This window comes from Daucus carota, chromosome 7, assembly GCF_001625215.2.
Source record: "Daucus carota subsp. sativus chromosome 7, DH1 v3.0, whole genome shotgun sequence".
Taxonomy (NCBI): Eukaryota; Viridiplantae; Streptophyta; class Magnoliopsida; order Apiales; family Apiaceae; genus Daucus; species Daucus carota.
The window spans coordinates 26,026,776-26,042,716 of record NC_030387.2 but is presented as its reverse complement, the minus strand read 5'-3'; the positions used below and the strand labels follow the sequence as shown (position 1 = coordinate 26,042,716).

Sequence of the window (15,941 nt, the reverse complement as noted above, 5' to 3'; positions counted from 1 at the left end):
ATGGTAATTTCTTATTATTTTATTGTTGATTAAGTCATGTTTCGTAGCAACATCATAATTTTAATTTTTTTCTAAATTAAAATTAAAATTGTGATATTTAAAAATATTAATATTTTTAACAATATTCTGAATATTTAATATAATGAATCAATTATATTATTTTAATATCCATAGATGAAAATTTATCATCAACGAATTACTGTATATAGAGTAGATAGAAAGTGAATAAAGCGTTGGTGTAGCTACAGGAAGACAACAAGAGTATAATACAAACAAACATGCTCTTATGTATTTATATGCGTGTAAGAGCATCTCCAACGGCGTTGGCTATAATCGTTGGCTATATAGGACCTGTAAGACATTATGTAAAATTTGCTGAACCTGCAAGACATTTTGCTTCAATGGTATTGGCTATATTGGTTGGCTATAATTTAAAAATAGTATGTTATTAATATTTTAGATTGTTAAAATAGAATATATCAGTTCAATATGGTAATAAATGATGTGCAATCTTCCTACAGATTTCTTACAGACTTGTAGAGGTTCGACAAATTTAGCCATCCATAGGAGATTGGCTAAATTTATAGACAACAGCTGAGCATGGTTGGAGTTGTGTTTTTTGAGCTGTTAGGTTAAATTTTTTTATTTTAAGTATGCCAACTCACATTTTAGCCAAGGGTTTTCAATGGTTGGAGATGCTCTAGGACCCACATGTTTCACTCCCCATGTCCCTGTTCTTCATTTCTGCGTTCATTTCATCAAAATCTGCAGCTTTTGAGTAAAGGACTTTTGTGCGTATATGTAAATTATTACAAACACAGAGCCTTAGTTTTGATACAGATAATAAACAGGTACCCTTTTCATTTTTCTTTTTTATGCTCTGATTTTCCCTATTTTTGGTGTTTAAATTGGTTTCTCTTGTGTTTATTTATTGCCTACTAATTATATTTATCTTAGCAAAAATTTGTTGTGTTGAATTGATAAATGAAAATTGTATGATGGGTTCTTAAATGTGTTGACAGTTCTGTGATTTCCATGCCCAATTACCATTTTTGGTGTTTTTTCAACATCTTGCACTTTTTGTAGTGGGTTCCCTTTTTATGAGCTAAACAAGTATTTATTTAGTTTTTAATTAATTGTTCATGAACAAAGTGGCTGACTGGTGCAGTGTGCCTTTGATGAGTGCAACTTTTCACTTTTTTTCTACTTTTTTTGGCCTAGAGGATTTCATGTATAAATTATGTTGAAGTAGTGAGGCCTAGAGTGATTTAGTCAATTCTTGCTTGCCTTTTTTGCATGGTTTGGTTGTAATTTTCCAAATAGTTGGGCCCAATCCTTTTATTTAAGAAAATAAAAGTGTTATCTTGGTTGTTGCTATCATATCTATATAGATTTTTTCTGGTCTCAAGTAATCTTTATAGTTGTGTATGGCCATAAGATCTGCAATAGCCCCCTTTTCCCTAATTCTTATAGTTTTCGGACCTTTGTTATACTTCACTTGTGTGTGGTCGAATCATAGAGATTAATGTCTGTCAAGTGTCAAGAAATGAATCTTGTTTTAGACACCTAAGTGTTCAGTTCTCCATCAAACTTGGTTAGTGTAATCAACTACATCGCTTTCTGATCATGTTGGTGTATGTTACTGAGTTTTGCTTGATAAACTTCTAATTTTACTCTACAAGGATATCATTTATCAGTTTTGCTCATTTTCTCCTTTTATGTTTCTTTTGTATATCTTATACACAACTGAGTTTGATTCATCTGAATAATTTTTCTTTGCACACTTGCTAAACTACTTAGCTTTCTTGCTCTAAGATTCTTGAGATTCAGAAGGATTTGTAACGACTGTGAAATTACATGTATGAAAACTTTTTTTAAGTTATCATCTTTAGTTCCAAGGCTTTATGTTGATTTATTAGTCTAGTATATCGAGAATTGTTATATGTTTGCAGGTGTCAAAAATTCAATGAAATCCCTGACAATTCGTGTCCATCCCTAGAGAATATCGGTGTTCAATTTTTGTATAGATCTGATATGATTGGGCTGCTAGTGACAACTTCCCTTATTTTCATCTAGCTAAATAACTCTAGGACCATGAAGCACAACGATGGAAAAGTGGTAAATCAAGTTGATAAAAGTTTCAGAGTAGTGCCCATGACATTCATGTGTATTGTGCTTTGCGGGTTTTCATTCTATCTGGGTAGAATTTTTTGCTCGGAGAACATTACCGAAGTAGGTAAATCAACCGATGAAACTATTTTTGGTCCTCCCAGTGCGAAATTCATAGAATTCCCTGAATGTGATATTGCCTATCAAGATTACACCCCGTGCACAGATCCTAAGGTAAGTAAATTCTATTATCTTTTGGTTCTTCTTGAGTATAGTATATGAAATTACACACCTAGAGGGGGGGTGAATAGGTGTTATGGCTAATATACCCGATTTTTATAAGTTACCGAATAATTAATCTGTCAAAGACAGCCTGCTGTTAATTTTCAGAGTAAACTGTTAGCCTGCTAATAAGATAAATGCAATGCAGATAATGTAAAGCAGTATGCTAGCAACACCAAGAATTTTAGCCAGGTTCGACCCCTAACCCTAATGGTCTACGTCCTGGTCCCCTACCAACTGGTAAGAGATTATATTATTAATCAAGAAATGTCAACGATTACAAGATTCAATAATATAACTCCCTTTCTCCCTTGTTCCTGTTATCAGCCTGCTGAAACCCCTGAACCACGAACCAAAAGCCTACCAAGACCTATACTTCCCAAGTATACTCTCCAAGCTAACTAGTCCCCTTGTTCCCTTGTTTCACAAGCTCGATACACAGCAACAAAACATTACACCTTGAACAATACAATGAATAAGTGTAATACAACCGAAACTATGAACTCTCAATATAGATATATATACGAATATAAGCACTAGAGCTCAACAAAAGATTTAGCAATGTAAAGAGTTGTATTTCAGAAAGCTTGGTGTGTTCTCCTTGTTGTCAAAACCGAAACCACACTCAAGTTTATATACATCATACCAACGGTCATAATCCAACAAATTTCCCAACGATCTTGGTAACAACCTCACGTTTAAATTTGAATTGAATGATGAACGTTTGAATGAAGTAAGATTACTGAGTAAAGGATAAGTCACGTTTGAAATCATCTCAATAAAACCCGTTTGAAACTAAATAGGAGTTTGTTAAAGATAAGATTTATTTGAGATAAAATCTCCTATTTGTTAGGAAAACGTTTTTGAATGAAAAACTCTTTATAAAACTGAGCTCTAATATTTATATAGGATATATACAAATATTAGAATCCTTACAAAATCGTTTCCTATTAAATCTCCTTGAAACTAGACTTTGATCTTTATCCGATTGTTCTCTGTTCACGCTGTAAGCCTGCTGATAGCTTGTAAATCATCCTGTAAGCTTGCTGACAGCTATAATCATGCTAACATCCTGAAATACTGTTAGTCCGCATAAACAACCTTTGATAGCATGCTCACACACATTAGTTTCATGTTATTAGCTTGCTGTTAGTGTCATCATCAAAACCTTGAGAGTATCAATCTCCCCCTTTTTGATGATTACACTATATTAGGAAAAGTAATTAACTCCCCCTAAATATAGCAATCTAATATCATTAAACTTTCACAATTATCACAGAGAATAAAATCTAGCAGATATATCTATTTCACAGATATTCACAGATATGCAATATTTAACACAGAAAACAATTAACCAAAGCAAATATGCATAGATAATCAAAATATTCCTAACCAGGATAAACCACCTGGTATCCAAAATATTATCCAAACACAATCAAACCAATTTAACTCAGGATAAACCACCTGAGACCAGCACCAGCAAATTCAAATCCAAACCAACTTAGTCTTAGAAACAAATAAAAACAAATAAACTTAGGGCCAATGTACTTAAGCAGATAACACAAACTTAAGTAAAGTATTATTAATTTCCTAATTTCCTCCCCCTTAATCATTAAAAAGGTGAGAAAATCAAGTTCCAGCCTTGTCCTGATCATCCTTCTCAAGTCCATACTTCTTGGCAAGCTCTGCAGCAATAATATTCCCAGCCAGCACTGCATTCCCAGCTTCAGCATACTTCGAGTCAGTTCCAGCAGCCTCCTTCAGCGCATCCATAGCTGTTCTAGGCCGTGGACTGTCTGTAGCATCATCTTCTGAAGTAAAAGTAGCCTTCACATCTGATGAACCTCCAGAGCCATACATACGTTTGCAAAGTTCATAGGCAAAACTCCCAGAACTGCATTTTTCAGAAGCAGTTGAAGTTCTAGCCCCGAACATCATATCCTTCCAGAAAGCAAACTGAGAATTCAATTCAACCATCTTCTCAGATAACTGCTTCTGGCCATCCATCACCTCCTTGTGATTTGCTCGAAGCTCATCCATATATTCTTGAATGTCCTGAGCAGAGATTCCCAAATCCACAATGTTCACAGATTGTGATGGAGGTGGAGGTGGAGGAATTTCAACAGCAACTAAATTCCCATCTTTGTCCAGCTTCAAATTGGACTGAGCCAAAAACTTAACATCAAGAAACTCTTTAGCAGTGACAGTCTCTTCATCAACAAACGAGACCCCAAACCACTCAAACACCCGAGTCAACAACAGACCATATGGTAAACCACCAGATGATTTTCCCTCAACAGAATCCAACATAGTTTTCAAGATTAAATCAGGCAAATCAAATTTTCTCCCAGCCATAATCATAGAGACCACAACAACATCTTGTGAGGACAGATTAGAGCGGGTTCCAAGCCTAGGACTAACATTTTCAATTGACACCTTAAATAGAGCATGAGCCATAGGAATCAATTGTGTAGTAGATGGAAATGCATTCTCAGAAACATTATCAAGACCCGTGAGAACCTTTAACTGATCTTTATGCGTGAACCCTTCAACATCTTTAGGACCTCTCTTAGTGTGAATAGTGAGTGTGGATGGTGGGATTTTAAGGATAGCCCCCAAAAACATAGATGACAAACAAATCTTAACATCCGACACATAAGACACATACTGATCAGTTCCAATCGACTGCAAATTTGCATAAAACTCCCTAACTAACGCAGGGTAACAAGTTTTAGGCAAATCTAACAAAAATGACTGAAATCCCAAATCTTCAAAGAGCTTAACAATACCGCAAGTAGAAAAAGCTTTGCCAGAAATAGGCTTACCCAAAATGACCTTGCGACCGGCGAGGCCACGAACAGCAAGAACCTCAGGGCGAGGCTTTTTCTGAGTAGATTCAAGCCCGATCTCATCGCGATTTACCCCAGAGAACTCGTCGCCGCTATCCACAGTAACCAGTTCATCGTCTTCTTCATCAATAAGCTTTCGCTTCTGGGAAGTCGAAGAGGGCTGTGGGGTGTGAGCTTTGAGATTAGCTCTCGTCTTTTTCCTCATTGCAACACGGAGACCGATCGAGGCTATGATGAGTACGAAGAGTTTTCGAAGTAGGAGAGATAAAACCCTAGCGTCTCGGGGAGGAGTATATATGTAGTTGAAGAGGCGTGGAGAGAGTAGATATTTCAAAACTCTTTTAACAATTATCAGGGGAGTAGTTTTAGGAATAAAATTAAACGAACTAAAATTCCTAAAATAATTCATGTTTATCGACTAGATACCTAATTACTCACAAATGTTAACAGTCCTTATCACTTATCACATATATATATCCCTAGAAACTGAAATTTGAATTTTAAACGTATCATAAATTACACAGATAAGCACATAATCACGTATCAAATTTCAACAAAAAATTTCAACTTTCTAAACACACAACGGCAATATCATTTAAGAACACAGATTTCAAATAAACGCTTAAATTGACCGGCATGCAAAAATAACAAAAATTGAGTAAAATGCTAGGAGTAAGCTGATAGTACCCGGACCATGCTTAAGAGCCTGCTGACTGTACATCACACATACCCAATTCCCTTCTCAGCACAACATATCGTTCTTCAGGTAAAGGTTTTGTGAAGATGTCAGCTAGCTGATCTGTTGTAGCCACAAATATTAACTTGACAGCACCCTTTGCAACATTATCTCTCAGAAAATGATGTCGAACATCAATGTGTTTTGTCCTTGAATGATTGACTGGATTTTCTGAAATGTTGATTGTACTTGTGTTGTCACAAAAGATAGGAGTTTGCTTGCATTTGATTCCAAAGTCCTTCAATTGTTGTCTCATCCATAGCATTTGAGAGCAACAGCTACCAGCTGCTAAATACTCCCCCTCAGCCGTAGATAGAGCAACTGAAGTTTGCTTCTTGCTTAACCAAGAAACTAAGCTTTGACCCAAAAATGCACAAACACCACTTGTACTTTTTCTATCAGTTTGACTACCTGCATAATCTGCATCACTATACCCAACAAGATCAAAAGCATTTGTGATAGGATAGAATAAGCCCAAAGTAATTGTTCCACTTAAATATTTAAATATTCTTTTAACAGCTTGTAAGTGAGAATCCTTTGGTTTTGCTTGAAATCTAGCACAAACACAAACACTATACATAATATCAGGTCTAGAGGCTGTAAGATAAAGTAAACTACCAATCATACCTCTATACATTCGAATATCAACATCTTTACCATTTTCATCTGCTGTCAGCTTGCTGACAACGCTCATTGGTGTTGATTTCGCCTTGATATTTTCATATCCAAATCTTTTGAGTAGATTTTTGATATACTTGGATTGATGCACATAAATTCCTTCTGGAGTTTGCTTAATTTGGAGCCCCAAGAAATAATTGAGCTCTCCCATCATGCTCATGTCAAACTCACTATGCATGCACTTTGAAAACCACTTACACAAAGAATCATTAGTAGATCCAAATATAATATCATCTACATATATTTGAACAACTAATATATCTCGACCTTTAATAATGGTAAACAAAGTAGGATCAATTTTACCTCTAATGAAACCATTTTTGATCAAAAATTCACTTAACCTTTCATACCATGATCGAGGTGCTTGCCTTAACCCATATAGTGCCTTCTTGAGCTTGTAGACACGGTTGGGATACTTTTCATCCTCGAATCCTGGTGGTTGCTTGACATAGACTTCTTCCTTTAGATACCCATTTAAGAATGCACTTTTGACGTCCATTTGATGTAGCTTGAACTTCTTGTAGCATGCAAATGATAATAGCATCCTAATAGATTCCAATCTTGCAACCGGAGCATAAGTTTGATCAAAATCAATTCCTTCTTGCTGATTGTATCCTTGTGCAACAAGTCTGGCTTTATTCCGAGTGATTGTACCAAATTCATCAACTTTATTCTTGAATACCCATTTGGTTCCAACAATTGAAGCATCCTCTGGTGGATCTACAAGTTCCCAAACATCACATCTTTCGAATTGATTGAGTTCTTCTTGCATTGCCATGATCCAATTTTCATCTTGTAAAGCTTCTTGAACATTCTTTGGTTCCTCTTGAGCTATGAAGGCAGCATAAGCACAAATGTTGGCTTGAGCTTTCCTTGTCCTTATTCCAGCTGATTTATCTCCAATGATCAACTGAGGAGGATGATTCTTCACTGTTCTAGTTGATTTTGGTAGATTATGTTGAGCTATGACCTCTTCATTCCTTGTAGTCTGCCTAGGAGGAGTCTGATCAACAACATTTTGGCTTGCTGATGAAGTTTGACCTCTGGATTCATCTAATGTAAGCTTTGACATCTTATCCAAAGTTTCCTCAAGAGATGGAGTGGATTCAGTAGCTTTATTGCCTTCTGAAGTTGTGGCAGTTGACTTGTCAGCTTGCTGATTTCCAGTTTCCTTTACTGTCAGCTTGCTGCTAGTACCTGTACCTGCACATTCTTCCTCATCCCTTGCAAGATCATCAGTAGACTCTTGAAATGAAACATCAATAGATTCTTCAACAGTATGTTTAGCAAGATTATACACTCTATAAGCACGACTTGTTAAAGAATAACCCAAGAATATAGCTTCATAAGATTTAGAGTCGAATTTACCATCCCTATCAATGGTTTTGAGTACGAAGCACTTTGATCCAAAGACTTTGAAGTAACTAATGTTAGGCTTCTTTTTCCTTATCAATTCATAAGGAGTCTTGTTGAGAATTGGCCTGATAAGCACTCTGTTAAGAACATAGCATGCTGTGTTGACAGCTTCTGCCCAGAAACTTCTTGGCAGCTTGCTCTCCTGCAGCAATGTCCTAGCTGTTTCTTGTAAGGACCTGTTCTTACGCTCTACAACTCCATTTTGCTGAGGTGTACGAGGTGCTGAGAACTCATGTGAGATTCCTCTTGCTTCACAATAAGTAATGAAGTCTTTTTGGAATTCCCCACCATGATCACTTCGAATACCTACAAGTCTTGTATCTAGCTTGTTCTCAAGCAACTTGATTAGTTTCTCAAATTCACTAAAAGCACAATCTTTAGTACGCAAGAATAATACCCAAGTGAATCTAGAATAATCATCAACAATAACAAAGGCATATTGTTTACCTCCAATACTCTTATAAGCTTCGGGACCAAAAAGATCCAAGTGAAGAAGCTCTAAAGGTTTAGAAGTAGATACCATTTTCTTTGCCTTATGTGGAGTCCTTGTTTGCTTTCCTAATTGACAAGCAGAACATGTCTCCATCTTGACATACTTAAGCTTTGGTAGTCCTCGAACAAGCTTCTTTGCTGACAGCTTGCTGAGATGATCCATATGAGCATGTCCAAGCCTCCTATGCCAAATTTCTGGATTATTATCCACAGCTGCTAAACAAACACCTGCCTCCTGTTCTTCAAAGTTCAAAACATATATATTTCCTTCTCGTTTTGCAACTAGAGGAGTTTTGTTAGCACCAACAAGTATAGTACATTCATCCTTACCAAAGTTAACAATATGACCATCATCAAATAACTGACTTATACTAAGCAAGTTATAAGTAAGACCTTTAACATATTGTACCTTGTTGATAGAAATGATACTATTACCTATAGTTCCTTTGCCAAGAATAGGAAGAGTTTTGCTATCACCAATTGTGACACGTCCACCCTTCTTCATCTTCAAGCTTAGAAACTGAGATTTGTCTCCACTCATGTGCCTAGTGCATCCACTATCCAATATCCATTGATTTGGCTTTACTTTAGACACGAGACAAACCTACAAAACAAACACAAACAACTCAACGTTTTGGTACCCAAATTTTGTTGGGTCCAACAGTGTTAGTTGATAAAACATATAGAACATTAAGATCAGATTTCTTGATCCACATTTGGACCACTTTAGAACCCTGCTTCCATGTTCTGCGAGTCTTATCAGCATACTGTCTTGGAGCTGTCTTCTGTCTGTTTATGTTGTCAGCATACTGCCTGTGAGCTGACTTCCTTTCCCAGCTTGCTGATTGAGTATTCTTCATTGGACAATTATTAGCAAGATGGCCCTTCTTTCCACATTTGTGACAAGTCACCCAAGGCATGGCATAATTATATGGAATGCCATTTTTCCCTTCATATCTCATTGAAGATGTGGATGTAGAAGCTGCACCAATGCCTCCTTTGTCATGAGAACCTTTAGCTTGTTTCATTATAGATTTGAGACTCTCTTCTCCTTGAACAAACTTTCCCATGGCTTTATGAAGATCTTTGACTTCTTGCTCCAATGATTTGATCTTTTCAGCTTGAATAGAGATTTCGTTTAAGCTTTGAGATTTGCTTAACTCGAACGCCTCCAAGCTTGCATCCTTAGCTTTAAGATCTGCTCTCAGCGAGCTGAGTTCCTTCATGAGTGTATCATTCCTTCTTTGGATTTGCATGTTGTTCCCTTCAAGTTGTGAGATTTGTTCCTTGAGAGTAGCAATGATTCCACTGCTTGCCTTGGCACTCTTTTCATTCAAGAAATCACCTATGACTTTCTTCAAATGAACATTTTCTTTCTCGAGCTCATAGTTCTCATTCTTTAGATCAATGAGTTCCATAATTGATAGACAACTCTTATCCTGCATGGTTAGTTCACAAGATGTTGTATCAATAGAATGTAATTCAGAATTAATAGAATGTACCTCACTATTAGTCTCTGAATCTGAATCAGTTGTCTCTATTGAACCATCGAGACCAACAAGAGCCAAGTTAACCATCTCATCACTTGAAACATCAGAAGCTGACTCATCTTCATCATCACTCCATGTGAGAAGTGCCTTTGATTTCTTTTTGTTCTTGTAATCAGCTTGCTGTTTAGGCGGCTTAGACTTGTTTTTCAGCTTGTAGCAATCCCTTTTGAAATGTCCTTTCTTGCCACATTCGAAGCATGCATTATCTTTTAGATCTTTCTTTGCACCAAAAGCTTTGCCCTTTTCTCTTTTCATCCTATTCTTCTTTTCGATCATTCTCTTGATTTTTCTGGACATAAGAGCTAGATCCTCATCTGATTCTGTTTCCTCATCTGATTCCAGCTTGCTGACAGAGGAGTGCAGTGCAAGATTCTTCATTTTCTCTGTTGGCAGCTTGCTGCTTTCCGAGCTGTTAGCTTCAATCTTAGCTTCAAATTGTTCCAACTCAGCAAATATAGCCAGGTGATCCATAGTATCAATGTTAAGAGCTGACTCCAATGCTGTGACCTTGGCACCATATTCGAATGGAACAGCATTTAGAATATTCATGTTGATTTCCGATTGAGGAATCTTTTTGCCAAGTCTTTCAAGACTGTTGAGAGTGACTTGGAATCTAGCTTGGCTTTCTCGAATGGATTCTCCCTTCTTGATAGCAAAGCTTCCAAATTCTTTCATAAGCTTCCCGAGCTTGACTTTCTTTAATGCCTTTGAGCCTTCGTGATATGTCTCCAATGCATCCCAAATTTCTTTTGCAGATTTGAGAGAAGAGACCTTGTCATACTCAGCTTGATTCAGCCCATTAATTAATGTACTCCTTGCTTTTCCATTGGCAGCAACCTTTGATAGCTCGTCCGCTGTGAGAACATCAACGTCCTTGACTTTGCCCTCGCTATCACGATATTCATAAGGACCTCTTTGCACAACTCTTTGCATTAGGGGATCTCTGGACAGATGAGCCTCCATTTGGCCTTTCCACCAATTGTAGTTGTCAGAACCCGTGAGGAGAGGAGCTCTAAAATCGGACTTTCCCTGAAAGTTATCAGCCATATCGATCGATACTATTCCTGTTACAGAAGTATTAGTACAAACCTCGCTCTGATACCAATTGAAATTACACACCTAGAGGGGGGGTGAATAGGTGTTATGGCTAATATACCCGATTTTTATAAGTTACCGAATAATTAATCTGTCAAAGACAGCCTGCTGTTAATTTTCAGAGTAAACTGTTAGCCTGCTAATAAGATAAATGCAATGCAGATAATGTAAAGCAGTATGCTAGCAACACCAAGAATTTTAGCCAGGTTCGACCCCTAACCCTAATGGTCTACGTCCTGGTCCCCTACCAACTGGTAAGAGATTATATTATTAATCAAGAAATGTCAACGATTACAAGATTCAATAATATAACTCCCTTTCTCCCTTGTTCCTGTTATCAGCCTGCTGAAACCCCTGAACCACGAACCAAAAGCCTACCAAGACCTATACTTCCCAAGTATACTCTCCAAGCTAACTAGTCCCCTTGTTCCCTTGTTTCACAAGCTCGATACACAGCAACAAAACATTACACCTTGAACAATACAATGAATAAGTGTAATACAACCGAAACTATGAACTCTCAATATAGATATATATACGAATATAAGCACTAGAGCTCAACAAAAGATTTAGCAATGTAAAGAGTTGTATTTCAGAAAGCTTGGTGTGTTCTCCTTGTTGTCAAAACCGAAACCACACTCAAGTTTATATACATCATACCAACGGTCATAATCCAACAAATTTCCCAACGATCTTGGTAACAACCTCACGTTTAAATTTGAATTGAATGATGAACGTTTGAATGAAGTAAGATTACTGAGTAAAGGATAAGTCACGTTTGAAATCATCTCAATAAAACCCGTTTGAAACTAAATAGGAGTTTGTTAAAGATAAGATTTATTTGAGATAAAATCTCCTATTTGTTAGGAAAACGTTTTTGAATGAAAAACTCTTTATAAAACTGAGCTCTAATATTTATATAGGATATATACAAATATTAGAATCCTTACAAAATCGTTTCCTATTAAATCTCCTTGAAACTAGACTTTGATCTTTATCCGATTGTTCTCTGTTCACGCTGTAAGCCTGCTGATAGCTTGTAAATCATCCTGTAAGCTTGCTGACAGCTATAATCATGCTAACATCCTGAAATACTGTTAGTCCGCATAAACAACCTTTGATAGCATGCTCACACACATTAGTTTCATGTTATTAGCTTGCTGTTAGTGTCATCATCAAAACCTTGAGAGTATCAGTATACGTGTGTGTGTGTGATGATGAGACGTTTCTATGGTACAGAGATGGAAAAAGTATGGCTATCATCGGCTTACGTTCATGGAACGCCATTGTCCTCCTCCTTTTGACAGAAAAGAATGTTTGGTTCCTCCACCAGATGGGTATAAATCACCAATCAGATGGCCTAAGAGCAAAAATGAATGTTGGTACAGGTATTTGACATGTGTTCTATTTTTTGCTAAGTTCTAATCTATAAATAAATTGCTATTGTTATTGCCAAATAGTAGTTCTCTATATACTTTATAGGTTTATATAAATTTGCTTTTTACACTGGTTTTAGGAATGTCCCGTATGATTGGATTAACAAGCGGAAGTCCAATCAAAACTGGTTAAGGAAAGAAGGGAAGAAGTTTCTCTTTCCTGGTGGAGGTACCATGTTTCCGAATGGAGTTGGTGCGTATGTTGATTTGATGCAGGATCTTATTCCTCAAATGAAAGACGGGACTATTAGGACTGCTATTGATACTGGGTGTGGGGTAAATACATCTTAATAAGTTCCGAAATTGTTTATTCCAGTCACATAATTTCTTACCTGTGATTACAATGAGATACAGTGTTCAGTGAGCATTTCATTTTCTGAATATGCAAGTTACATATAATATGTAGATGATTAGTCCAAATTTCTACAATTATATTGTTTAGGTGGCTAGCTGGGGAGGTGATTTACTTGATCGCGGGATCTTGACAGTCTCGCTTGCCCCACGAGATAATCATGAGGCGCAAGTCCAATTTGCTCTGGAACGAGGAATTCCTGCGATTCTGGGAATTATTTCTACACAGCGGCTTCCTTTTCCCTCAAACTCATTTGATATGGCTCATTGTTCAAGATGCCTCATCCCCTGGACAGAATTTGGTCTCTACTCTCTCTCTCTCTCTCTCTCTCTCTCGCTGCTTGCAATCAATATAGGAAACACATTTGTCATTTCTCAGTAAAGAGTGCCTGCCATCTGTTATAACTAAATAATTCTGGTTGCTAAAATCCATATAAATATTATATAGCCTGTGTAGTTTGCATTTGATAATGGCTCCTACGACGAACCTCTTGTCAATGCAGTTTGAATTAATTTCAGGTGGAATCTACCTTCTAGAAGTTCATCGAATTCTTCGTCCTGGAGGATTCTGGGTCCTGTCTGGCCCACCGGTAAACTATAAAAGACGTTGGAGAGGTTGGAACACTACACTTGAAGAGCAAAAGTCTGATTATGACAAGTTGCAAGAATTGCTCACTTCAATGTGCTTTAAGTTATTCAACCAGAAAGACGATATTGCTGTTTGGCAGAAGACTACAGATAATGACTGTTATAAGCGGCTAGCTGCACTAGACACATACCCACGAAAGTGTGATGATGGAACTGAACCAGATTCAGCATGGTACACTCCACTCCGGTCCTGTGTTGTTGTTCCGAACAAGAATGTCAAGAAGCTAATATTGTCAGCCATTCCTAAATGGCCCCAAAGATTGCATGTTGCTTCAACACGTGTTTATGATGTTCGCCGTAGCAACGAGAACACCTTTCACCATGACGATTCTAAATGGAAGAAGCGGGTCAAGCACTACAAGCAGTTGCTGCCAGCAATTGGGACTGATGAGATAAGAAACGTAATCGACATGAATACTATATATGGAGGTTTAGCTGCTGCTTTGATAGATGATCCCTTGTGGGTGATGAATGTAGTCTCCTCCTATGCTAAGAACACACTTGCGGTGGTCTTTGATAGAGGTCTCATTGGAACCTACCATGACTGGTAAATATTGCTGCACTAAACGAGCATCTGAAGCCTATTCTTCGATGCTACACTCTTTTGCTTTGATGTGATATAATTAGCAGCTTCTTATGTAGATTGTAGTGTGCTGTTTTAATTGGCTGCTCTGTTGCAGGTGTGAGGCTTTCTCAACATATCCGCGGACATATGATCTGCTTCATGCAGACGGTCTTTTTCCCTCTGAAAGTCACAGGTAACGTCGCTTGTTTATTTTCCTCAACATTTTACCTTCTGGTGCTATTTCTCAAATGTTGAAGCTGATCACGATTTGGTTGTGCTCTGATTTAGTTTTATCAAAAACGTTATGAATATGTAAAATTTACCATAGAGCAGAGACATTCTGCAGCTAACTTTTACAATTGCAGCAAGTCTTTAACGTTAATATCGAACTGTTAAATACTTGGCCAGATGTGATATGAAGTATGTACTATTAGAGATGGATCGGATCCTTCGGCCTAATGGGTATGCTATAATCCGAGAGTCAAGCTTCTTTGTAGATCCAATAGAAACTATTGCCAAAGGGTTGAGATGGAACTGTCGGAAAGAAGCCACCGGAGATGGAGGTGCAAAGGATAAGTTGTTAATTTGCCAGAAGAGCTTATGGTACTTTAAGAAAAGCTCATGAGCAAGTAAGAATCGGTGTAACACAAGAGTCTTGGTGTAAACTATGTGGAATGATTGTAATAGTAACAAATAGGAGAGAAAAAACTTTCATAACATTTACATAGAAGAAAGTTTAGAATTTAAATTCTTAGGGGTCATTTTTTAAATATGAATCAACTTTTTGGATGAGTAATAGATTGAAGGAGTAAGAATTTCTGAATGAATAAGATTTCTTGTTATTTGTTGATTTTGAATCAAATTTCTGGATGAGCAAAAAATATGTGAAATAAAATTTCTGGACAAACAAATAATATAATCAAAATATGTTGTAAGTATGTAAATAAAGACTATAAACTATATCTATATAAAAAATATTATAAATTATAAAATTTAGAGTTCATAAAGGACAATTAAAAAGCACATATATGTTGTGTTTTTTTTAACCATCCAGCTACGATATGATGGCCTCGTCGTCCCGGAGGTATTTAGTTATCGTCTAGAAATTTGCAAGCTTAAACAAATGATTGCAAGCTTAAACAAATGAAAAATCTGATCTCATCCGGAAGCTAACAAATGATCCTTACATTTTTGCATTAGCGTTTTTATTTATCAATATTTCCTCTCTTTTTCTATCAATATGTATTGTTATAGCTATAGTTGAGTTAAACATTCTTATTTGGTTAGGAAAATGTTATATCCAAATCAATTCCAAAAAAATTTGCAGAAGTTTGTATGGAAATTGTGTGATTTATGTGGCTGCAAGAGGGAGAGAGAGTTGAATTTACTCTCAAAACAAATATAAATGTTATTTGGAAATAACATTTTTCTTTTGGTTATCGGGGAAAATTGATTATTAATCAACTCCTCACATTTATGTTCAACTTAATTGTAAAAAGGTCAATATTATAAAAAGATCAATATAATCATTTCTTTTTTAGAATAATAAATTTCAAAAAATATGAGCCAAACCAAACTTAGACTATAGCACCGCAGATATTTAGATAATAAAATTATAATATAGGAGAAGAATGACTTATCTTGAATATTCCATCCAAACATCCTGAAAAGAGTAAATTTCAAGGGTGTGGCTGAAGTTTACACCGATTTGCAAGTTTGTGGCCGAACTTTAAA

General features: G+C 36.6%; 1 protein-coding gene across 5 annotated transcripts; it reads left to right on the top strand.

Moving 5' to 3' along the window:
• The first annotated feature begins 714 nt into the window (after positions 1–714).
• LOC108193830 (probable methyltransferase PMT21) lies at positions 715–14,999 on the top strand. Of its 5 annotated transcripts, none has more exons than XM_017360657.2 (8): positions 715–851; positions 1,953–2,343; positions 12,447–12,595; positions 12,724–12,919; positions 13,086–13,296; positions 13,514–14,189; positions 14,323–14,400; positions 14,616–14,999. In XM_017360657.2, exons 2-8 carry the CDS (start codon positions 2,095–2,097, stop codon positions 14,830–14,832), a joined length of 1,776 nt encoding a protein of 591 aa, XP_017216146.1. In that variant the 5' UTR covers positions 715–851; positions 1,953–2,094; the 3' UTR covers positions 14,833–14,999. The 5 variants fall into 5 exon arrangements, with proteins under 5 accessions (XP_017216146.1, XP_017216147.1, XP_063937759.1 ...); XM_017360658.2 differs by having other exon boundaries at positions 745–851; positions 2,077–2,343; XM_064081689.1 differs by lacking the exon at positions 715–851 and adding an exon at positions 1,406–1,594 and having other exon boundaries at positions 2,077–2,343.
• The last annotated feature ends 942 nt before the right edge of the window (positions 15,000–15,941 follow it).